The sequence below is a fragment of the Rattus norvegicus genome, chromosome 13 (assembly GCF_036323735.1).
Source record: "Rattus norvegicus strain BN/NHsdMcwi chromosome 13, GRCr8, whole genome shotgun sequence".
In the NCBI taxonomy this organism is placed as follows: Eukaryota; Metazoa; Chordata; class Mammalia; order Rodentia; family Muridae; genus Rattus; species Rattus norvegicus.
The window spans coordinates 86,836,216-86,862,446 of record NC_086031.1 but is presented as its reverse complement, the minus strand read 5'-3'; the positions used below and the strand labels follow the sequence as shown (position 1 = coordinate 86,862,446).

The following is a 26,231-nucleotide window of genomic DNA, read 5'->3' as shown; positions in this document are numbered from 1 at the left end:
TGGATCTCAAGTCAGAGCCATGGCCAAACTAGATCCAGAGTAGAAGACCTTGCCAGAGCCCAAACCAGATTCAAACCCAGAGCTGGTCCAGAAAGGTGCTCACCTTAGAGAGAACAGGAAAAATGATTAGTCACAGAGGATCTCCAAGCACCGAGAAGGTTTGTAGGAACTAGAAAAGGAATATGAGAGATGCCACAGAACATCCGGCAATAAATGGGCCTAGTCCTGGTAGTGTCGGTTAGTGAAAAATGGTACCCTACTTTCAGAGGGGGATTAGAGAGACAGAGCTTAGTACCCTAGGCACAGAGGGAAATGACACCCCAACTGTACTATAACCTTGTCCCTCTGGAATATTGCAAATACTCACTGAAACAAAACTGACCTAAGAGAAATTAAGCTTGACACCTTAATTTCTGTGAGCTGTGAGCTCCACTGTAAAATCACATATAATACATACAAAAAAAAAATTAAAATGACTTGTCTTGTGTTGGAGAGACAGCACAGTGGCTAGCACTGTCTGCACTTCCAGAGGACCTGATTTTGATTCCCAGCACCTACAACTGTCTGTCGCTCCCATTTCAGGGGATCAAACACTGTCTTTTGACCTCCGAAGGCCTGTACGCATGTGGTGCACGGACATACATGCAGGACAGTTATACCAATAACATACAAATAAACAAAACCCACCTCTTCCTTAAACTACACACACCTAGAGCAGCGACTCTTAATCAAAGTGACTTAGAAATGAATATCAACAGAGTGATTATGTTCTCATTTCCTTGACATGATCAAAGAAATGAAGGCCCACTTAAGGAAATAAAAGTAGACATAAATAGTTTAATGAGATAGGAAGGTAATTGTTAGACGAGACGTGGACATGAAATTAAATAAAGAGGTGGAAATACAAAAGAAAAAAACCGAACTGAATCAGTGCCAAAAATGAAAAACTTAAGTAAAATAAATATTCAGTGCAAAGCCTCCGCAGCTAAATGAGTCATGGGGAGGAGAAAGTAACAGGAATTGAAGACATAGAAAGGAACTGAGATGTTAGGTCAAAGGTAATGACTGGTTTAATAAATAAGTGTGTAAAATGTGTGATATACTTAGGACACCATGGAAAGACAAAACTAATTGGATTCACTATTATTCCACATAATCATACTCTATTTATAATATATATGTGTATATACCTGTGAGTATGCATATGTGTGTATGTACATGCATATACATCACATACACATGAAATTTGTAGGTAAGGCCATGTGTTGAGGTTTATGGGACAGTGGTTCAGGGAAAGTTGGAAGGGGGAAATGGAGTGGGTAGATATGATCATGATACATTATATACATGTATGACATTCTCAAAGGATACATTTTAAAATATTTTTAAAAGACAAGGAATGTTGGAGGCCTCACCATACCTGACTTCAAGTGATACTGCAGAGTCGAGGTAGTAAAACCTGTAGAACAGAACTAGCACAGATCTAGGATTCAACTGGAGTTCAAAATACTCACCCTCACGATTAGGCTCGCCTGAGTTTTTGATAAAGATGCCAAAAATTATTGGAGGAAAGACAGCCTCCAACCAACAGAGCTGGGAAAACCCTTAGGATCTGGCTGTAAGGCATCTTTTAAATTAGTGATTGAAAGGGGGCCCAGCCCATTGTAGGTGATGCTATTACTGCGCTGGTGGTCCTGGGTTCTATAAGAAAGCAGACTGAGCAGGCCATGATGAGCAAGCCAGAAAGCAGCACCCTCCATGCCTTCTGCATCACTCCTGCCTCCAGGTTCCTGCCCTGTTTGAATTCCCTTTCTGATTTTCTTTGGCGGTGAACAATGCTATAGGAGTGTGAGCCAAATAGACTCCTCCCCAACTTGCTTTTGGTCATGCTATTTTGTCACAGCAATGCAAACCCTAACTATAATAGAGTAGCGATGGGATTTATCATTTTAGAGGTCTCTAGGGCCTCCCTGGCCAATAACTTGTGAAGAAGTAACTCACCACTGGTACTGGGCTTTTCATTTAACAATAACTTTTGGGATTTCCTTTTCCAACCCATGTAGGATACCTTTAAAATAAACAGAATGAAACAAACTTGATTTTGCTGCCTTGGCGGGGGGCAGATATCTCTGATTTATTTTGTCAGATACTCAGAAGTTAGCATTAAAACCAAAACAAAATTAAGTGAAACAACAAACAAACAAACAAACAAACAAGTAAAACAAACTCATGTAATACCTTTAAACAAAGGGTGAACAGGTTCTCCAAAACTCTGCAGCAGTTCACTTGTGTCACCAGTTGATCTCGAGAGTTAGCAGCTAAGGGAAAATGCTAGCAAGCTCCAATACAAAGTGAAGATGTATCCCTTCCTCAGCTGTCTGGTTTCCTTCTCCTGTGGCACCCTATGAGGTTTCCACACATTTCCCCATCCTTATGGACTTGGTGGGGCCATATTAAGCAGTTTAGGTCAGGGCCCAGGCAGAAGAGTTGAATTTGCCTGCCACAGCTGTGCCTGACTGGGTCTGATAGGCTTTTGGTCATAACTGTCACCATGGCCACACCCAATATCTATCACCCACAACACAAATCTTGCACATTTGTCTTCACGTGACATGAGAAGGCACTTTTCTTTGTTCTCTATTCACTCTACATTAGCACTTCATAAACCCAACTTACATGGCAATCTTACTCATTTAGATCCACCAAACCCCCATCCTAGCTTATAAAGTCCATGTTCCCAATGGGGCTCATCGAGGCTACTGAAGTTGCCATTCTAGTCCCAAGGTCTGTGGGAACCACCATTCTCATTCTTATACACTGGGCATCATGCACTCGGTTAATTTCTTTCTTATCACTTCCCTCAGTGTTCCCTCTCCAATGTCTGACTCTTCCCGAAGCTTCCAAGGATCCCAGGATGATCCCTGTGGGGATCCAAACTCAGGTCCTCGCGTTTGCAAGGCATATGTTTTGCTGAGCTCTCTCCCAAGCACAGCATCTGCTTTTACTGAGGTAACATAAGACAAAAATTCTATTTATTACTGTTTATATATTATGCTATATATAGACAGCTATCTGTACACCAAAAATAATTATTTCTGGTACATGGTCACAGAGTTCCACCAGTGTTCTACATCATCCTAGTACCCAGTCATTGCAAATTATTCAAAATAATATATAATTTTATTGTATCTTAGTTCATTCTCTTGTAAACGAATTGCCTATAAACATTTTCAAGTTCACACTTTATGGTATTTAAAAATCACTGAAATAATAAATGAGTCCTCTCCATATTTTTCTCTGAGACAGTAATCTCTACAATCTCTTTTGGCTAAAGAACCAAGAGTCTACAAAATGGGAGATGCTTTGTGTCTTCATCTGGTTTCTTCTAAAGTGTTTCATTACAATGAGTTATAAACTGAGTGACTTCCAGATAGTTTTTGAGGCCAGAAAATTAAGAACAAGGTTCTGGCTTATTCAGGGTCTGGTGAGAGCCTCCTTCCTCAAAAGGTCCCTGTCACTGTGGAGGAATCAAGTCAGAAGAAAAAGGCAAGTCTCCTGGACACACACACACACACACACACACACACACACACACACACACACACACACAGACACATACCCTATACACACACACATACACACACACACTACACACACAGAGACACCATACATATATACACACACATGCACACGCATACGCACACACACACCCTACACACACACACACACCACACTCTACACACATCCTGTACACACACACATACCACTCTACACACACCCTATACACACATACACACATACACACACACACATACACACACACACTACACACACAGAGACAGCCTGCATATACACACACACACACACACACACACACACACACACATACTTATTTTGTATATGGGTATTTTGTCTGAATGTATGTCTATGTTCTACATTTTTGTCTGGTATCTGTGGAGATTAAAAAGTTGTGTCAGTTTCAGTGAAAGTAGAGAAGTAGAGATACAGATGGTTGTTTGCTGGGAACGGAATCTGAGTTCTCTGAAAAAGTACCAGCCAGTTAACCATGTCTCCAGCCCCTCCAGAGACACAAGTCTCAATGAAGAGTGGTAATTTGCTTCCCTCTAGTGACTTAACTGCCTTCAAAGGCCTTACACAATACCACCATCTTGGAGGTCAGGAGTTCACCATCAATTTTGAGGAAGCCTAAGTATTTGGGTCATAACTTTCTGAACTCATCTATATAAAACATGTAAACCATAGTTTCTGATTCTATGTTAATAATTCCACTCAAAATACATTTCTTATAAGGATATTTTATGATGAAAACTTATTAAATAAATTGTACTTAATTATCATTTTTGGGTAAACTTGGCAAATTTAAATGTCACAAAATTGCAAGCTTTATTAATTTAATTATTATGGAATACAAGATTTTGACTTGTAAATTCTTCACAGATATCAAAAGATATGGAATAGCTTAAGTCTTAAATTTTGAGAGAAATGACAACACTTGATAGGACATCAGTGTTTCATGTCCTTCACATGAATAAAAAAAAATAGATAAATTTGAAGCTGTGTTTTTAAAGCCACCAGCGAGCTATGGAAACAACAGTACACCGTGATCTATAATTCTACGAGCCAACAACCACCAGCCATTTCCCCACTTTATGGGGCATGGAGAGAAAAGACTGAGTCTATGCATGGGCTGAACATTGAGCTGGGGGAGGGGCGGCAGGGAAGAGAGGGGTATAAAAGAATAACTGAAGCTGTTGAAGAACCATATCAGAAGAAAATGGCAACTCTCCCAGTGTACACTCTCTTGAGTGTAGAGAGAAAGTTAGACATACGAAATGGTCCTTTTTTTTTTTTTCTCAATGGGAAAGGAATATGTGGGAGGCAAGGAAGCTAGAATGATAATTAATAAGAGGCAAGTTACAAATTTAGTTTTAAAGGCTTTAATTGGCTTTATTTCTGGTTTTTGATCCAGGAAACCTTTTATTCCAGAGAATAGAGTAAGCGTTCTGATGAGCTGAGCAGAAGTAGCAGGCTTTACGGACAGAGCATCCCCGAGGGAGGCAGAAGCAAGGAGCAAGGCATAGATTTGCGCCTCAGCTTTGGTTCTAAAGATGCTTTCCCTAAAATCTCGGGCCAGGAGACAGAGCAACAGCAAGGTAACTGGTGAGCGCTGGCTTACTTTTTATTATTATTTTTTTCCTTTTTGCTACATATTAAAGAAAATATTATTACCACGCCAACTGAACGTAGCTTGTCAAGACTGGGGCCATAGATCAGTGGTGGGGGTTGCCTAGCACTATCGAGTAGCATCCATCACCAAACCAAACAATTCAGAACAAGAACTGCCACGGGAAACAACCCAAACGGGCCCGTTTGGAAAATGTTGCTGTTATTTCTCTCTCTTCTGATTTCTGAAACTGGGTAATAAGTTGTCAGTTAGGGAGCTTGGTACAAGTGACTCCATTTCTAAATCCTAGTTTGGTCTGTCAGGAACTGGGTATGGGAACTTAATCCCAAAAGACAGTGTCATATTGTGAAATCATGGCTCATTCCTACTTCTGGGAGAGCCTTCCATGGTTCTCTCTCCCTTAACTAATTTACCAGGTTGTGTGAAATACCACACTCAAGTGGTGAGATTGGGTCTTGAAAAGGAAGAGCAGCTAGCTCTGCCATTATCTCTCAGGTGTGAAACAACAGAGAGTTGCCAGGAGGTTGATCAAAGGCTCAGGAGGGCCACACCCAAGGAACTCGGCAAAAAAAAAAAAAAAGGTCTATTAAGTCTTACTTAAATTGAAACCAAACCTGACTACACTGAAGTGATCAGCACCTTACCACATCTGCCTAATAGAAAACGGAAGCAGGTTGTCTGATAGAAATATACAACTGGAAGCCTTGGATTCCTCTATATACAGTGTATCTAGTTAAAAATTCTGTATATATATATATATATATATATACACATATATATATACATATATATGTATATATATATGGTATATATGGTGTATATATATGGTGTATATATAGTCATATATACACAAAATATGACTGATCAGGCTGTCTGTTGACTGCCTGGTCTGGCCACAAACAAAGCATCTGTATCCCTCCAAGCCTCAAGAAACATCCCAGAAGGAGGGGTGGAAAGTGTTAGCATTCTGTCTAAGCTTCATCCCTATAGTTACCTGGCAACAGCCAGGTATGCCTGACACTATAAAAGGGGCTGCTTACCACCTCCTCACTCTCTTGCTCCCTCTTGCTCTCTCTTGCCCCTTTGTTCCTTCTCTCCCCATTCCCCTCCCCCCTTCTCACCACAGCTCATGGCGGGCCTCTGCCCTACCACCCCCTTAACTCCCCTCCCCATGTCCTGAATAAAGGATTCTATGCTATATGGTCGTGTGGCTGGTCCCTCAGGGGAAGGGATGTCTTAGCATGGTCCCACTGAGGCACCCCCTTCTCCCAGACCTCCATAGAACATATCTATCCTCTCTTTATCTTTTTATAAACACAACAGAAAGCCCGTAAGAACAGGAAGGAGCAAGGGGAGAAGAATGGCCCGGCTGCTGCCTTTTTGAACTCGAAGCAGCTTTGATTTTCTACACTGATTTGATTTTAGCTGAGCGAGTACGTGATACAGAACACTTAGAACACTTGGCTTTCTTTTTCGTCCCTCTGATCCCCGGTGGCAGGGAAGGAGATCATGGAAGCTCTCCAGGCTTGTTTGCATTCCGTTTCCCACTTCCGGTACCTGTCAGTATGCCATCACCGAAGCAGCAGGAAGGGTTCCAAAAGCTCCGACTTACCCTGAAGACTGACATGCAGATAATAGCTGAGGGTAGAGGGAGAGAACTTTCCTTTAGTGGTGTAACCATCGGCGGGATGCGCAGACTACTAGAAACAAATCCCCACCCATGCTCCTGCGCATCTTACGTAAACTCTTAGGGACGCACGCACAAAGGGGTTGAAAGTAGAAGTGGGGTTCAGTTGGGAAGAGAAAAGTGAGACATGGAAAGAGTAATTAGGAGTAGACATGATCAAAATACGTCATAATGAAACCCATTAGTATGTATAATTAATATATGCCAATGAAACATTGAAGATGTTATTGATAATAACAGTCAATAACAAGAGGAAAGAGATAAAGCAGGGGCTTGGAGAGCAGGGGAGTGGGAGAGGAGAGGCCTAGCATGCATGAGACCCTGCAATCAACTCACAGCACTTCTTCCTCAGTGAGAAAGACAGAGAATCAGACGACGATGTAAAAAAAACCTTCACAATCTCGGTAATGTGGAAAAAAGTTGAAAAGGATCCAGAAGCATAAATAATAATGTAATATTGTAGTTTCAGCAATATTTGGCTTATGCTTAATGAAAGAGAAGACATTAGAGGGGGTGTGGCGCAGACTAAGATTATCAGAAAAGCGTAAAAGCCTGTGTCTGCTCAGGAACATTAAGGCTGGTCTGACGGGAGAATCAGTCAACAGTATGTGTGAGTAACTCATCGCGGTGAAAGCCGGAACGCAGATAAGTATTGAGAGCACCGCCATCTCCCTCCACACCATTGGTGATCAGAGATACAAAGTGAACACAAGTCTTCTTCTGTCTCGTGTACTTGATCAGCTAAAAATAACGCAACCCCTCCCCTCCAAACTCAGATACTGTAGCGCCAAGTGCTGGTGAGGAGGTGGGAAAAGAGATTTAATGTACGGACAGTGGGAATATGCATTTTCCAAAAGAACTACATACACTCAGGAATTGAATATTTCCATAATTTTCCATACAATAATTCCACCTTGGTGTCCACTCAGAACACATCTATGGATCCAAAGACACGAAAAGGTGAGTGTGAGATTGTTCACAATAGATTTTTCACAACAACCAGGAGTTAGAGAAACCCGAATATCCACAAGGAACTTGGGCCAAGCACATACAAACCATCACTGAAATCTACCACAAAATATGACATATCCATCAAATAGAACACTCTATTCAAAAACATGCAAAACTAAAGCCACTTGAAGAGGTCTAAAGAGTACCATATGGAGTAGCAGACAGAAACCCCGAGGAAAAGAATAACATTATCTATTTCTATAACTTTAAAGCAATTTTGAATATGCACATATACATGCCAGTGCAAACAAATAAATGTATACACAATGAACCAAAGGGCACGAATTATGAGACAGTCAGGGACTGTGGTGGGCTGCATCTGATCATCCCACATAGGTTCATTCTAATGTCTGTTTCTCAGATGGCAATGATGCTAAGAGGCTGCTGAGCTTTAGGACATGAGGACAATCTGCCTGAAACGATCACTAGGAGTGAGCCCTTGAAGACTGCACCCTGCCCATAGCTCCTGCCTTGCTCTTGGCTTCCTGGTTCATGGTTATGTCCTCCATGCTCCTGCTACCATGATCTGAGTTATTTTACCTTTCTCTCCTGCCATGAAGGATCGAAACCCTCTGAAACTGCACCAAAATAAATATTTCTTTCCTTATAATGCTTGTGCTTGTGCCATGTATCATGGTCACAGGACACAAAAATAATGAATACAAAGATGGCCATAGAAAGAAAGAGGAGGCATGCTCTCCTCTCTGGCCTTAACTCATAACTTGCTACCCATTGAAAGCATGGTCTGAGTTTCTCAGTCACTGTGGGAGCAAAAGACAGATGCACTGCAGCAGCTCCCTCCATGGTCTGTAATCCACTGAAAGTCTGTAGTATGTCTTTAATAATTTTAATTGACCACAAGAAGAAGTTTGTGTCATGGTAGTCTCCAAGAACAAAATTGGATGTCCAGCTCTTGGGGAACACCACTTAAGGACAAAAATAAAACAAATTCCCAGGCCCTTAACCTTAAAAGCATGGTGTGTATTTTCCTCCACTCCTGCATGTTCTCTCTCTCTCTCTCTCTCTCTCTCTCTCTCTCTCTCTCTCTCTCTCTCTCTCTCTCTCTCTCTCTCTCCACCTAAACTTTATCACAAGGCTGAGATGCTTATGCAAGAAAGAAATATCAAGAGGTAAAATGGAGCAGTTCTTGAGATAATCTGACTGCCCATTTTTTGAAGTTGTTGATGCAGAAAAGAGGATGCTTTCCGACCAAACCCCGGGCTCAGTGGAAAATGCTTAAACTTTATCCTAATCCTACAACCCATGAACATGAATAACAGGCTTGCTTCTGCTTTTCTGAGGGAAGCACATCCTGATTTCACCCTCAAGTTGCCTTCCTTATCTTGGAAATAAAGCCTAATTTGCTAGTCAAAACCTTGTTTCATATTTATGAGTTTGGTTTATTTCCATTATCTCTGGGCCAGAAGTTCTCATAAGGGGATGGGATGGGTGTCTACTAAGAAGCAGATGGGTATCTGTGAAGGGCTAGGGAGATACAAAGCAGAAAGAGGCTGCAACAGGAAGGGACATTTTCCATGGTAGGGAAATCATTGCAGAGTCTGTAGCAGAAGAGCAAGTAGCTGGGCTCCTCACATCCAGGTGGACAGAGACACAGAGAGCTCGGACCAGATGCAGGCTTGACATTGACCCCTCCCCACCAGTGACTCTCTTACTCTAGTTAGGCCCCATCTCCACATCCTACAATCTTCTCAAATAGTTCCAACACCAGGGGAGTAAATTTTCAAACATGAATTCCCTATGGGGGGACATTTTAAACTTGAATTATGATATTCTGTTACATGCCCCTTCCCCCCAACTCATGGCCCTCTCATAATTCAAAATGTATTCAGATCAATATCAAAAGGTCAGTTCCAACAGTGTCCAAGGTCTGAAATCTCTTCAAAAACTCAAGGCAACCTTTTAACTGTGAGCCTTTTATATATATATATATATATATATATATATATATATATATATATATATATATATATATACACACATATATATATATATATATAAAATCACATTAGATAATTCTACTTTATAATGCCACAGTAAACATTTCCATCCCCCAAAGAATGGCAATACCAGACCAAATTATGACTGAAACCCAGGAGAATAAATACTAAACCTTAAACCTCTATGCCCAATACCCTGAGTTCCTGGAGGCAGTATCTGGGCTCCAGTAGGCTTGGGTAGCCCCATCTTTATAGTTCTATTGTCTGTAGTACATGTAGCCCTCTCTCTTGAGCCAGCTACACTAGATGTCTACATTCTTCCTCCAGTGGGTGTCTCAAGTTCCTGGCATCCATCTACAGCAGTGGAGATCTATTGGAACTCGTGTGTGATTTCCTTTCACAGCTCCAAGCACAGCCCACTCACGAGCTTCACATAGGGCATCAAACCCTGATACATTGGTCTCAGCGATTTTCTTAAATCTCGGTGCAAGCATCAATCCATCCAACAGCTCTTGCCATCTTCACATTAGCCAGACTATCACGCAGGATGGTATTTTCTAGTTCCATCTATTTGCCTGCAACACTCATGATGCCCTCATTCTTAATACCTGAGTAGTATTTTATTGGGTGAATGAACCACATTTTCTGTATCCATTCTTTTGTTGTGGGACATCTGGGTTGTTTCCAGTTTCTGGCTATCACAGTTTTATTCATTAAATTATTATAACAACAACCCCACTCTTGGTACCATTTTCTCTATTATTTTCCTTTCCCATTTCAGTCATAGAATATTACAGAAACAATTAAGAGAAAGCACAATCCATCGCAGTAGGGAAATCATGGCAGGAATTATTAAGGCAGAGCATATGGACTCGTTTTTCTGATACTCTGGAAAGTAGAGATCTTGGGCTAGAAGCAAGGATGGGCTATATTTCATGATGCCTGCCTCCAATGGCCTACTTTAGCTAGTCTCTACTTCCTCAAGATTGCACAACCTCCTAAAATTGATCATATTTTACATTTGAAATACTGTCAGTCTTAAAATGTAAATTTTGAGACACATTGGCAAGCAGAATGTGTTTATAAAATATGTTTATAAAAAAGAATGAGGAAGAGGTGTCTGTACATGTATTGGATAGTTAAACAAAAGAGATACAATAGAATTTTAGGGGAGAGGAAAGCCTCAGGAATTACCTTCTTAGCTCTCACAAGTGCATTTTTAAGAATGGAGAACATGAAATTTGAGAAACTCATGATTATTCATAATTACTAGTCACATAACAATGACAATTATTGTCAAATATTTGAAAACTTGTCATGTGAAAGGGAAGTTAGTTTATCAAAAATCGCTAGGGCAAGAACAGGCAAACATTAGGAAGCATTATTTTATTATAAATATGTAAAATTTATATGTAATATACATGTAATTATTATGCACTATTATAACATATAGAACAGGAGAAACAACTGTTGAAAGGCAGTCCAGGGAAAGTGGATGATGTGTGAGTAGAGAACTTGGGTACAGCAGTTTCGTTTTTGCTTTCAGGCTCAGTCTTAAGATCCACCTTAGCTAAAAACCTTATGTGATGCTTATATAGAAATTCAAACAAAGGTGTCTTCAGCAACTGATGAGTGGCCATCAGAATAATCACTAAGCCTACAGTGTCTGTCTTCAGCGTACACACTAATCTTATCTGAAGATTACCAGATGTTTTTGGTTCTATATATTTAAAGAAATACTACTGCTTAGGACTCCTGAAGAATAACTCTTTTGTTTTGTTGTTCTGAAACAACAGTGATTATCCTAATAGTTTAGATGACTTTTCCTAAGAATTTAGAATTCCTAGCAAAGAGAAAGAAAATAAATACTAAATTTGTAAAAAGATAAGCTCACCCATTAGGCAGAGTCAGTTCCAGGGATGGGGGCATTAAATGAGGCCTTCTTTACTCTTCCTGAGTTTGGAATTGATTTTTGAAGTAGAAGAATCACATAGGTAGAGAAAAAGTTTCAACTCCCTTATTAATAAATATGTTTGTCAAATAAGACTAGGTGAGGGGGATAGATGTAGTTGTCACTCAGCACCATGCCTGGTGTTTAAAAACCAAACCAAACCAAACAAAAAGACCTTCTAGGTCAGTGGTTCTCAACCTGTTGGTGTGACCCCTTTGTGGGTAGAATAACCCTTTCATGAGGGTACCTTATCAGATATCCTGTATATCATATATTTACATTAAGATTCATAACAGTAGCAGAATTACAGCTATGAAGTAGCAACAAAAATAATTTTATGATTGGGGTCAACACGACATGAGAAATTGTATTAAAGGGTCGTGGCTTTAGGAAGGGTGAAACCACCAGTCTAGGTTAATATAAACCATCTTTATTGTTATAATGAAGAGATGAGGTGGGGAGGGGAGACTCGGGGGAATAGTTTGGAAGGGCGCAACAGGGAAGTCAACATGCTCACCCAACTCTATCATCCGAGTGCTAGGGGTCAGAACTCTCATCCTCATGCTCATTCAGCAAGCATGCTTTATCCATTGAGCCAACTCTCCAGAACCTAATATTCTTAAGATATTTTCAAGATAGATATAGTGGTACATGTCTATAATCTCACATGTAGGAGCCTGAGACAGGAAGTCTGAGTTCAAGGTTAGCTGGGACTATAATCTTCTCTTCTCTTCTCTTCTCTTCTCTTCTCTTCTCTTCTCTTCTCTTCTCTTCTCTTCTCTTCTCTTCTCTTCTCTCCTCTCCTCTCCTCTCCTCTCCTCTCCTCTCCTCTCCTCTCCTCTCCTCTCCTCTCCTCTCCTCTCCTCTCCCCACCTCTCCTCATCTCTGTTTTAGTTTAACTTTTCTCTACTTGACACTTTGTTAATATATTTCTTTTTATTTTCTGAGACAGGGTCTCACTATTTAACCCTGTCTGTCTTGGAACCCCCAAATAGAGTAGGCTGGCCTCAAACTCACAGAGATCTGCTTGCCTCTCCCTCTAGAGTGTTAAGATTAAAGATGTGTGCCATTATACCCAACTATTAAGACCTTCTTAATACACCCCTGCCCCAGCTAATATAAACTTCATCTAGGATAAAAGTAACTCTTCCCAAGACCAGCTTATTCATGAGTTTTTCTCTCCCACAGATGCCAGCAAAGAGTTGTTCTGCTACTGTGCCACACATCAGAGTATACCCAGAAAGCCACACAAAGCAAAATCCTCAAGCAGGCTGTCCTTAGGTTCTAGGCAGGGGTACAAGAATATACCAAGCTCAAACTAAAAATTTAAAATGACATTGCCTCTCTTCTGACCTTTTTGTGAGGCCATTGCAGGACCTTCTTACCCTGAATCACCCACACATTGGCAAAATTTCTAAAAAGAGAAATTTGTTATTACAAACAAGAATGGGATAGTTAAAGGATGAGGATAGAAATAATGAAAACATGTTTTTAAGTGTTCAAGGAATTTAAATGTGGAAGAAAGGATGGTTTTTATTTTATTCTGCTCTAAACAGAAGAACGGTGTGGATTCTGATTAGGAGACTGCAATGTGATCATACACACAGAGAAGCCAGTTTCCATCCATGCTTCCTGGCTCATTTTTCCCATTGCCCCCAGCATTTCCAAAGTGACTAGGATCCTGTCAGGTGTTGTGTGACCTCGCTCTGTGACTTTATGCCCTAATTCACCAGTTCCCTGTTCTCTGTGGAGAGCAGCCTGCATGCTTTGCCCTGACAGCAGTTTTTCCTGAGCCAAGGCAGAATGATTAGGGAGCAGCTGACCACCATCCTGAGACACAGAGCTGACCACAAACAACAACTGCCACTGTCACCCAGTATTACTTATTAGTGCACAGACTAATAACTAACTTATCCACGCTGGTTAAAAAAAATCACTCCCATACACTTTACATGGTATTATATAACACTGAATTCTCTGCCCAGACATAAAAAAAAATTTTTTTGATCTCTGACCTCATACTGAGTATGCCCAGAAATGTGCCCACCTCTACATGTGGCAGCCAGTGTTTCCTATATGAACACATGTAAGTTTTCCCCTTGTTTTCCCTGTTTCAGAACATTGCTTTGAGAACATCTCCATTGCTCATTTGTGTTCTCTCTCTCTCTCTCTCTCTCTCTCTCTCTCTCTCTCTCTCTCTCTCTCTCCACACACACACCCATCTCTACTCTTTTAATTTACACTCATGTTTATTGGCTTTGCCCTCACAATCAGCTGAGCCCACTGAATTTGGTGTAGGTCAGCAATGGGCTCAGGGCTGCTGGAGAGAGAAGGTCTCCTCGCTGCCAGAGGCAGTGATGTCAGCGATGATGTGGAGAAGACATGAATTTAGCCAGGCCCTGGTTGCCTCTGTGATCCCTTCCAATCCTATCTATCTACAGCTGTATAAAGCAAAATGCTTGATATTTGAGCCCTGAAGATCTTTGAGGCAAAAATAAGTAAATAAAGGCAAGAACTTTGAAAATGTGCCACTACTCGTTTAGCCCAACACTCTCTACTGATTTTTAATTCTCCCATTTCACTTCCTTATCTTCCAAATCATGTCATGCAATCCTAGTCTCTTTATGATCTGATCACATCATCATCTTTGCGCAGTTTCTTGTACAGGTCACTATTTTTTTTTTAACTTTTTATTCTTTCTTTGTGAATTTCACATCACACAACCCAACCCCACTCAACTTCCATCCCCTCCGCCCACCCTCTCTCTACCTCTGCAATCTCTCCCTAGAAGAAAGAAAAGGAAGAAAATGAACACAAACAAACAAAAACAAAATCTTTCCTTGGAGGCTGTGGTGTATCACACAGTACATCCCGTTACCCCAACAGCTTAACTTGCAAATGTTCATTGCAGTGAGTGTTTGGTCTGGCTCGAGGCCTCTGGCTTCTATTACACCATCAACACTGAATCCTCACTGGGCTCCTCTTGGATATTCTGTTATCCTGTGTAGTGGAGATCTTCCAGCTTTGGATCTACAGGACCCGCCCCTTCACAGACTCCAGCAGTTCCTGGTTGGGGCAGACATTGGGGTAGACCAACTCAGAGTTCTGGATCTGGACCTGGTGGAAGCTGCCTTGGTTTCCTGTGCTGCAGCCACCAGGGCGAACTCTCTGACTTTCACACCCTTGAGGCTAGCTCACCTATGTCTCCACTATCAGGGCCATTTCTATTGTGTTGCCCAGGTGAAGTGCAGGCTGCTCTCCAGAATGCTGCAGTCAGTGAGGGGTGGGCAGGTAACTATTTTATTTTCTTTAGATCTTTCCTTATTTTCTGTGATTTCAAGTGATCTTATAATTAGGGGACTGCCATGCAGTGGTTCTATTTCTGATTCTTTGGTTATTTCATTACATTTCTCTGCATTTCCATAGCAAGATCAAACATTGCACATAAAATAATCTTACCTTCTTAACTTCTAAAGTCTAAGTTGGATGTCCCTCCTATCTGTTTACCTAGGACCCCATACTAGCATTAAAGTGACTTCACATTGTAGCTTTGTATGAATGACCTGTCCAGCAGGTCCTGAAGAGGCGCTACCTGAGGGTCAAGGGGGGGAGAGAAGAAGAAGACCAAGCAAGGTTCTGTTGTCAAGGTCTTGTTTATTGAGAGGAATGTACAGCATTTAAAGCTCTGAAGCAGGAATTGAAGCAGGAACTGAAGCTTAGGGCGGGGGAGTACTGGGAAGTGCCCAAGGACATAAGGTAAATCTCTAAACTGCAAGATATTCTCCTTAGACAATGAGGCAACAGTCTTCCCGGGACAAGTTCTTTGAAAAGGTCAAGCCCTTCTCAGGGAAGGGCTCTAGCTTTGCTTAGTTTGGACATCCAGTCCCCGACATTATCAACGTCTGCTTCTATTTTCCAGTGAGCCCCAGAATACAATGTAGCAACTTTCTTGTAATACCTCACTTAGATATTTCATAACCATGTTTTGGTTAAGCAGCTGCAGATACAACAGTGGCCCCATAAGATTAGAGTAGGAGTGAAAAATTCTCAGCAACTCTGTAAATGCATCATTCACATATTCGCAGTGATCCGGGTGCACTTGAACCTACCACACTGTAAGTCCTATGGAACATATGCATGCTGGAGTAATCTTTCTGTGCACTGTATAGATGCCTTTGTATTATTCACATGTTGATTTCTGTACCAGCACGATTACAAGCCAGAGTTTGGTATTGCTTTCCTTTTGGCGACATCATACTTTGTAAATACTCCTTTCAATACCTTTTGATTGGTTTAATAAAGAACTGATGGCCTAGATGAAGGCAGGAAAGGACGGGGGGCTTCCGGGCAGAGAGATAGGAACTCTAGGAGACAGATGTGAAATATTCTCCAGCCAGATGTGGAGGAAGAACCAAGCACTCAGGAGGTAACAAGCCTCACGGCAGAATGTAGATTAGTATAAATGGACCAACTTAAGTATAAGAGCTATTTGGGAACAGCCTAAGTTAAGGCTGGGCTTTCTTAATTCATAAAAGGTCTCTGTGTCATTACTTAGGTGACTAGCAGGTCTGAGATAATCCAGCGATGCAGGCATATACAGCACACGATAGTTGATAGTAAGTGTGATGCTAGTTAATGTGCTTACTATACTATAACTCCTGGTTGCTGTTTTAGTGTTTCTGCCTTTCACTTGTTAAGCAGTTTTGCTATCAACCGTCAGGCAGTGCGCAGAGCACAGCAACAGCCATTCATCTGTCTGTGTCGTGTTTCTTGAGTGTATCGTTTGTTTTTTTCTCTCTTGTGTTTGATCTAATCCTACTATTTTGTTCAGTATGAAGTGAGGAGAAATAAGCTAAGACACACACACACATATTACACACACACATACACACACACGTATTACACACACACGTATTTTATACACACACACATATTACACACACACACACACACACACACACACACACACACACACACACCACATACCATTTAGGCTTGTGAGAGCATATTTTAAGGTGGTTGAACAATAGTGAAGTTGCCTAATTACACATTTCTAAGAACTTATCCTCGAATTCTGGGCCTCACACCACAGGCAGTGCCCTATCTTTTTTTTTTTCACTCATACAGAGGGAGAATAGAGGATGTGATACTGACACCTAGTGGGTAGAGCGCGAGGATGCTGTGAAGTGAGCAGAACAACACATCTGGACAAGCTCTTACCTACAGTGGGAACTTAGAAACCGTATGTCAAGTGAGTCAGTAAGTACTGGGATTCTTCAGTGAAATGACTGACTGCAGTTAACTATGCTTAGACCCTGTCATCAACCCATATTAGGCCTTCTTATCTGGGGGGATGTCCTCTCCCCTGGCTGTGTCTTGAGCTAAGGTGAACCTAGTTATAATTTCAGCAAGTACATGACTAAGTCCACAGCCTTCAGATGCAGGAGAGACAATGGTGGAACCATGGGGTCTTTTAAATGACGTTGTCACACTACTTCATATGGACAATGTGTAGGACTTGTTTTTATTTTGAACATCGATCTTTCTTTTTGCCTTCTTTCCTTCCTTCTTTCTTTTCTCCTTCCTTCCATCTTCCTTCTTTCCTTTTTTCTTCCTTCCTCCCTATACCTCTTTCCCTCCATCTCTTCTTTCTTTCTCTCTTTCTTTCTCTCTCTTTCTTTCTTTCTTTCTTTCTTTCTTTCTTTCTTTCTTTCTTTCTTTCTTTCTTTCTTTCTTTCTTTCTTTCTTTCTTTCCTGGTACCTGGGTGCTTTTAGTACTTTGAGAACCTTGGTAATACGGAAGGTGTGTGATGGTTATTCTTGATAACACCTTGACCACACCTGGAACTAAAATTCCCAGAGAGAGAGAGAGAGAGAGAGAGAGATAGAGAGAGAGAGAGAGAGAGAGAGAGAGAGAGAGAGAGAGAGCACACCTGTGAAGGAATTGTTTGCTTAGTTTGAAGCAGGAAAACCCACTTCTAATCTGGATCTTTGAGTTAGGAAGATGCACACGCACCCCTCTGATCCAGATGTTTCAAGCCAGAGAAAAGGCATGGCTTTAATCCAGATCTTGAAGAGGGAGCCTTTAATTGGGGCCACATCTTCTGCTAGAAACCTATAAAGGACGTGGCAGAAAGAAGCGTTTGCTCTTTGCCTGATTGCTCTCACCTTGCTAGTACACCATTCTTCTCTCCAGCAGCCCCAAAGCTCAAATTGCATAGCCCTCATTATAAATTTGGCTGAATTACAGCAAATATTCAAGTCCCAGCTTGGGAGTGTGTTAGTGGTTAAAGTAAGGGCATTAATTGGTACAGAACTGGGGCACTACTTGGTTAAGAATGAGAACTTGTAACTTGGGATGGGATATGCATGAGGATCCTAATGAAGCTGAGAGCTTTGAACCTTCAGACTCTCAAGGATTTATCTCACCTGAGGAAGCTGTACCCTCAGTTCCACACTTTGAAATCTTGCCATTTCCACCTTTGACTAGGGATATTAATCCTTCATTTTCTGCTAACCAGTGATGATGACTTTCTCTGAAGGCAATTCCAGGCTAGACAATACTGATGTCCTTGAGGGCCCACCAATAGTTGCCTTTAGTCCTATAGCCAGACTCAAGGCAAAGCATGCTCCTAGAGGGAAGAGAGAAAGTGTAATCCACAAGATTTACTGTACTACTAAAGAGCTTAATGAGTTTGCAATTCATTCAAACAGAAGTCTGGGGACTATGTGTGGGAATGGATTTTAAGGGTGTGGGATAACAATGGAAGGAGCCTAAAACGAGATCAGGCTGAGTTTATTCATCTGGGTCCTTGGAGAAGAGATTCTAGGGTTGTTTTTTTTTTTTGTTGTTGTTTTTTTGTTTTTGTTTTGTTGTTGTTGTTTCTTTTTTTTTTCCACAGCTGAGGACTGAACCCAGGGCCTTGCGCTTGTTAAGCAAGCGCTCTACCACTGAGTTAAATCTCCAACCCCAGATTCTAGGTTTAATATGGAATCTTGCATAGTTAAAAAGGAAAGGTGTCAGAATGTGGTTGAGTGGTTGACTGAAGCATTTGTCAAAGGATGGCCTCCTGAAAAGGAGTTGGGGATGTGTGATATCCCCTGGGTTAGGATTGATGAAAGGGGAAATTTTAATGCTAGAGTGAGTATGCAGTGTAAAACCTAATCCTTTCGGAGTGGGAAGGCCCAGAAGACGTGCCTTCCACTAATCCTATAAGATGCAAAATGGTGAGAATGGTGAAAGGGGCACCAGCACATGTGAAGAGCTTTGTTGTAGCGCTTTTCCTTGGACTGGACATTAGGGTTAGAGATGCTGCTACTCAGTTGGACAAATGAAACATAATGGGTTCACCTGGGCCCATGAGCTGTAGCTTTGTGGGGTTTCCCTATGATCAGTTGATTGAGAAAGGGAAGGCTAGGCCCAGTTGACTAATGATTCTAGATGCTATGCTGGCACCACCCAGAAGTGGGAAGCTGCAGCCTTAAAACCCCCTTTTGGGACAGCTCTGAGAGACACTGGTGAAGGGAAATCTTCACGGTAGGCAGAACTTCTGGCCCTACACATGATCCTACGTTTTGTTTGGAAGGAGAAATGGCCAGTTGTTCACTGGCTCGTGGTCTATAGCCAATGAATTAGTTGGATGGTCAGGAATCAGAATGATTGGAAAATTAGTGAGAAAGACATCTGGAGGGAGAAAGAAGTCTAAGGATGTGAAGATACTTTTGTTCCATGTAAATGCTCATGAAAGGATGATTTCAGCCAAAGAGAAGTTCAGTAAGCATGTCGACTGGATGACGCTTTCTGTGGACGGTCAGTCCCTTTCCCCAGCCATTCCTGCCATTGTCCAATGGGCCCATGAACAAAGGACCACGTGGCAGAGATGAGGTCATGCATGGGCTCAACAACAGACTTCCTAGACTGACCTGGATACAGCTGCTGCAGAGTGTTAGATTTGCTAACAGCAGAGACCAACACTGAGCCCCAGATACGGCGTCATTCCCTGGGGTGACCTGCCACTGACCTGGTGGCAGGTGGACTACATTGATCTACCTTCTCCATTAAAGGACACTGTCCTTACTGGAGTAGATACTTATTCTGGCTGTGAATTTGCCTTTCCTGAACATAATGGTTGTGCCCAAGCCACCATCCATGCACTTACAGAATGCCCTATCCACTGTCATGTACTCCACACAGTATTGCTTCTGACCAAGGAACTCCTTTCATAGTTAGAAAAGTACAGCAATGGGCCCACACTCATGGAATCTACTGGTCTCACCATGGTCCCTACTTGCCTGGAGGAGATGTCCTGATAGAAAGATGGAACGGCCTTTTGAAGACATGGTTGCAGCGCCAATTAGGTGGCAGCAGCCTAGAGGGCTGGACAAGCAGGATCCGCACAAGGTGGGATATGCTTTGCATCAGCATCCAATACATTGGGTCCAGGATTCACAGCGTGGAAAGTTTTACTCACTATCTCCCCCTGGTGACCCACTAGGAAAATTTTGCTTTCTGTTCCTGTGACTTTGACCTTAAGTTCTGCTAGCCTAGAAGTTTTGGTTCCAGAGGGAGGAACGCTCCTGCCAGGAATCACAACAAAATATTCCTTTAAACTGGAAGCTCAGACTTCTGCCTGGCCACTTTGGGCTTCTAATACCCTTAAACCAATAGGGTAAAAAAGGAATAGCAGTGTTATGAGGGGTGATTGATTTAGATTACCATGGAAAAAATTGGATTGCTTTTCTACAATGGAGGTAAGAAACATTTTATCTGGAGTACAGGGCATCCTTTAGGGAATTTCTAGGGGCTACTGTGTGTTGTGATTAAAGTCAATGGGAAACTACAACAGCCTAAGTAGGCAGGATGACAAAGGGTACAGACCCACCAGGAATGAAGGATGGGCCACCTCCCCAGGAAGAGTCAGGCCTGATGAGGTTCTTGCCAAGGATGGAAGAAATACAGAATGGGCAGTAGAAGAAGGTGCTATCGGTGCCAGCCAGGGCCACGTAATGCTGCAGAACCAGGATCGTAGTAGACGTGATTCTGTTGTATTTTGTTAAGAAAGCATTTGTATAGACATTTGTGCTTCTTTTCCTCACTTTCTTTATTATGCGGTCTAACATCAAGTAAGAGATGATTATCATATTTAAGTGTGAGATACTAAAAGAATGTCTCTCAAGGGACATTACCACTTTTCTAAATGTATAGTGTTTGTGGTTATGTGAGGGATAGTTACATCATGTTAGGTGTAGTTATGACCTATTTAAATATATAATATGTTTGGGACTGTGCATGTGATAGTTTTATTATGTTTAGGGATGATTATGCTCTGTTTATTGTCTTCATTTGAAAATTAATCATGACACTGAGATATAAATCTGTGTCAAGTCGACAAGGGGTGGACTTGGGATGACTATTTCTGGTTGTCAACTTGGCTATACCTAGAACTAAAACCCCAAGATGGTGGACACACCTGTGAGAGAATTTTTTTTACTTAATTTGAAGTAGAAAAATCTACTTCTAATCTTGGATCTTTGAGTTAGAAAAGCATACACACATGCACATATATGCATACGCACACATGTGTACACACACACACACACACACACACACACCTTTAATACTGATCTTGAGGAGGAAAGACATGCCTTTAATCTTTAACATGTATATGGAGACAAAGACAGAGAGAAATCTATTCTAAAAGTTTTGTTACTCTACAGAACCCTGTTTAGTTTATTAGAAACTAATTAAAGGTACAGGGGTCAGTGGGTCTCAATTAAATAATTTGCCCACTTGGCAAAATTTGGTGATACCTGGGAACACTGACTTTTTTTCATTGCTGGGGTTCAAATTTGGGGCCTCACAACATAGGCAGTTGCCCTACCTTCAGTTATAGAGAGGGAGGATAGAGGTTGTGCTAGTAGGAGTGAGTGGGTCTGTTCAATGAACAGAATAATCCATCGTGACAAAAATCTGCTCAGCTCCAAATGCCAGTCAAGAAGTCTGGCTCCAGATTTCTCTCTGAGGGGAATTTGAGGGAAGTTCAGCAAAGGGGATTACTGTGGCAAGGACAAAAATCAAAGACTCTTCAGACACAGTTCTGTTCCTGTAAGGAAGGTGGATCCCGGGTTTACTAGAGGAAGAGGCCCTGACTCACTCTTGTCCACTCTCTCGGGGAAGCAAAACCTCACAGCTCATCTCACCAAAGCAGCCACCTTAGATAAGGCTGCGGAGACATGGCTGTGGACCATATCCAGCCCCATTGCTATACTAAGAAATGGGAAACTGAAGCGAGCTTTTCTTGGCGGGTTGACTAAGTAGTATTTTATACGTACCCATAATCCTAGCAATTGGAAGGCTGAAGTAGGGGACTGGGCGTTCACCTGGGCTGAGAGAAAAACTCTGTTCTTGTTTAAAAGGAAGAAGAACCATGAATTTTAGGAGGAGAATGAGCTCCCAATGTCTTCCTAGCCAGCATGGGCACCCTGTAACCATCACACACTGGCTGGGATGCCTAAAGAATCAGAAGACTCCACCCAGGCACCAGAGCTTGTCTCTTAAAACTGAGAATGGATCTGTTCCTCCTGACTTCTGCAGAATTCAGAAAGGCTTGGTCAAAAGAAAACAACATTGGAAAGGCAACACGGGGAATTCTGACACTGTAGTCTCTTCTCCAATGCTGTCAGGCTGAGGGAAAGGTGAGCTTGACTCACTCAGGGCCTTTTGCGGGAAGACTGACGTACACAAGTGCAGTACTGGAAAGGTGGAAAGGGTTCTCCTCCATCTCCCTCAAAAACCAGGAGTGTGATTGCAGGAAACAACAACAACAGCAACAACAGCAGCAACAGCAACAACAAGGCTAAGTACTGTTGGATGGGTGACTGAAAATACTGCCTCTAACAGAGTTCTCATCATCAGTGAGGTTCGGAGCCTAGGGATTCAGGAAAGTTTGGGTATAGAATCTCTTTCTCTTTGGTTTCTGTATCTCCATCAAATAAAATTCAGCCACAAGAAAAACCCAAGTATTAGGAGCTGACCTTTAGAGCCATCTTAATTGCAGTAAATGAATGAGGCTTGTAGCTCCAGGCTGTAGACACGTCTGTTCTAAGTCGCTCTGTGGTTTTAAAACTAGACAGCTAGTCTTCCAGACACGATATAGTTGATGCACACATCATAGCAGCTATGCTTGTCTGCATCTTCATTAGAGTTACATAAAATCAAGTCAGTCAAAATTCTATCATGGTGAGAGTGAACTCTTGAAGCCCCATCCTTAGCTGATGAGTTGCCTACAGTTGAAGGCTGCTGAGGGAGGAGTTACTTTTCTTTAGAGAATGTGGCCACTGGTAGATTACCCTTGACCTAGTGGATGACCCCAAATGCATTCTCACATAGTAAGCACTAACTGGACTCAAGAGGGCTACCGATAAGAGTAACAATGATAAAGAAGGCATTGAGTCAGAATGTAAAGGGGTTGGTGAATTTCTAGGGGACATGTAGGAAGGCAGTTGGGGTGGATAAGATCAAAAAAGGTTGTACATATATAATCTTTTCAAAGAATTAAACAATTCTTTGTTCTAAAATTATACAAGGGCATGCAGTGAATATTTTTTGATCTTCCTGGCACCTGAGTTTGCTTCTCTTTGAGGAACTTTTTAATTTATAAAAAGTAGAGTTTACCAGCCAGTACAAAAGTAGAAACTTTCAGATAGCACATTTGTAACGTCCCCTAGAGATGTGAGATGTGGTTATATCATCTAGGGCTGGCCATTCTGAAGCATCAAACTTTGAATTAGAAGCTAGAGATGAAAAGGTGAAGGGGGAAGCCGTTATTTTGGTGGTTGAGAATGCAAAAATGACAAATACTATAATCATGTCACTAAGCACAGAAGAAGCAGTTGGCAGGAGTAAAGTCTATGCCTAATGTTATAGACAATGGTCACAAAACAGTGATACCCGGCATCATAGTTCTTAGGGTAGCTTTGCTATTTTTAGCCATGGGCTGTTCTTTCTTTAACCTCCTTACTTTCAGAGAAAGTGATGGCTATTCTTGGCTGACAACTTGACTACATCAGGAATGAACTACCTCCAGAAATGGAGAAAACCGGTGAGATTATTTTTGCTTGGGTGAGTCCACTTCTAGTTTGGACCTTTGAGGTAGGGAGACACACACCTTTGATCCAAATCTAAGATGGGGAGACACATCTTTGATCTGGATCCTGAGCCAGGAAGATACAACTCTAATCTGGCGCATACCTGCTGCAACCCTATGTAAGGACACAGAAGACCTTCTGCTGCAAGTCTCTATAAGGACATGGAAGAAGGAGCTTTTGCTCTTTGCCCTGTTGCCCTCACCTTGCTAACACATCCATTCCTTCACTGGCATTAGAGTCTACTTCTTTGGGATTCCAGCATCTACTGAAGACCAACTGAGACATACAACCTTGTGCAATGAGAAACTACTGGACTCTTGAAATTTCTGGTTACAGTCAGTCATTGTTGGATTAGCTTGACTGCAGCCAGTAAATTATTCTAGTAAATTCATACATATACATACATATGTATACATATGCATACATCTTCATATATATGAGGATATTTATCATATCCAATATATTAATATTCATTCTATAAGTCGTTACTCTAGACAACCCTAACGAAGAAGGTTTTTCAGAATATCCTAGTAGTTATTTGAATCGAATGACATATTTTCAATAAGTTTCTTTCTTACATAAAAAATCCAAAGCTAGCTTTTGTTGATTATAATTAGAAATACTTTGATATAAGTTAGTAACACAACATAGGATACATGGAGCAACAAGACTTCACTGTAAATTATCTAAATACAGAAAGGTACAGGGTAATGGGCCATCAGAGTTTTGAGCTGGGCAGTTGATGTTCTTTGTTATGCAATGATACAATGGGGTTTTTTTATATGCATGTGTATGTGTATCACTATGTGCGTGTGGAGGGGAGTGTCTTCCTCTGTCATTCTCAGGGGGACTTGACATTTATGCCAGGCTGGGAAGGCTAAGGAGCAAGGTCTCAGGACCTGTCTATCTCTGTGTTACAGGTACACTCAGCCACACCCATCTTTTTTTGCACGGACACTAGGAGTTTGCACCCAGCTCTTCATGTTTGCAAAGCAAGTGCTATTATCCACTTAGTAACCATCTCCACAATGGTTATTTTTAAAGTATTTGCCAAAGTTGTGCAAGAAGGACAATAAATGGGAAGATGGCCTCTCTGAGGATAGACAGCATGAAGAAAATAGGACTTTACGTAGTACTTTTCTACCCACAACCTGTTATTGAAGAGACTGAACATCTAATCATTTGGAACTGTTCAATCAAAATAATTTAATGTTTCACTTGTGGTTTAATTTACTACTACACAGAGGTACGCAGTGAGATAGGAAGCAGGCGGTGGACCTGCAGTTCCACAGGAGGCCTGTGTTATAAAATGGCCTCAGAGCCAATGGAGAGAGAATCTTGAGGATTCAGAGTTTTGCTCAAGGGAGAGCAAATTCAACCAGAGAACTTAAATTCAAAAGTTCTTTGAAGAAGTGAAAAAACCTCCCTGGGACAAGTTCCTCTGAGTATCCCAGGCAACTTTACAAGAGCATGACCAAACATGGTTGCTTTGGTTTAAGCAGAATGCTGCTTGCTGACAACCACAACTGGAAGAACCGTAGATGGATTCCATTCTGTTGTCTGAAGCTTAAGAGGCTCCAAAATCATCTTCAAGTCTACTGAGTTTTACCAGCTTGCATTTTGCAGATAAAATATCGGTTCTTTTATAGAATGATCTCAGACAACAAAGACTTCATTCTTTATGTTTTCTTCCCTCTTTATCTAGAGGGCGAGAGAGAAACTGAGGCACAGAGCCCTTGGTCTTGAGGTGATCAGGATCAGCTTCCAGAGTAAAGTAGCGAGAGTCAAAATGAAAACATCTCCAGTCCTTGTACCTTGTGCTCAGCCATCTGAGATAGTCTATGTCCTTGTTTGTTGTTGTTGTTGTTATTGTTGTTGTTGTTGTTGTCGTCGTCGTCGTCTTTGGGTTCTGTTATTGAACCAGGCAAAGAGTGAGATGCCTGAACTCACGTTATGCATTTTAACTGATGGAATGCCATATGAGGAATCTCCGTGCCAGCTGCAGAGCAGGCTACATGCCCCAGAAGCCTCACTTCCCCATCGACTTCGCAGGCATGCCTGTGCAGATCCATTACCAGGGAACTGATTGGAGAAGGGTACAGATGTGCAGTATCTGCCACAGAGAACTTGGGACCCGGAGCCCAGTTCAGTGTGGATTTCCATTCTTCTATCCTCCTTCAAAAAGTCCTTCCACTGGGTCTATGGGTCAGCTCTCTGGCAGTGTCACACTGGCATAAACTGTGGTGGGGTTTGGTTCCTGTGGGCAAAGAA

The 26,231-nt window shown here is 41.7% G+C and overlaps 2 protein-coding genes and 1 long non-coding RNA gene across 14 annotated transcripts in view; 1 reads left to right on the top strand and 2 right to left on the bottom strand.

The window, feature by feature from the left end:
* Positions 1-2,468, bottom strand: part of Cd84 (CD84 molecule) — a 40,006-nt gene extending 37,538 nt beyond the window's left edge. For 5 of the 10 annotated variants that reach the window (XM_063272555.1, NM_001412900.1, NM_001412901.1 and 2 more), the window contains exon 1: positions 2,239-2,457. The gene's annotated coding sequence lies outside the window, so the exon portion shown is untranslated. Of the gene's footprint in view, positions 1-2,238 lie in introns of all 10 variants that reach the window. The other 5 variants (XM_039091002.2, XM_039091003.1, XM_017598907.3 and 2 more) reach the window with 4 other exon arrangements.
* A 2,086-nt stretch (positions 2,469-4,554) lies between these two features.
* LOC103692288 (uncharacterized) overlaps positions 4,555-26,231 on the top strand; it is a 44,818-nt gene continuing 23,141 nt past the window's right edge. For both annotated transcript variants that reach the window (XR_005492641.2, XR_010057288.1), the window contains exon 1: positions 4,555-5,174. This is a non-coding gene — a long non-coding RNA (uncharacterized LOC103692288). The remainder of the gene's footprint in view (positions 5,175-26,231) is intronic.
* The window catches only part of Slamf1 (signaling lymphocytic activation molecule family member 1), a 35,183-nt gene continuing 33,508 nt past the window's right edge, over positions 24,557-26,231 (bottom strand). Inside the window, exon 7 of one of the 2 annotated variants that reach the window (NM_001109078.1) lies at positions 24,557-26,217. In NM_001109078.1, coding sequence (NP_001102548.1) covers positions 26,167-26,217 — 51 coding nt within the window. In that variant the 3' untranslated portion in view covers positions 24,557-26,166. The remainder of the gene's footprint in view (positions 26,218-26,231) is intronic. The other variant, XM_039090985.2, reaches the window with a different exon arrangement.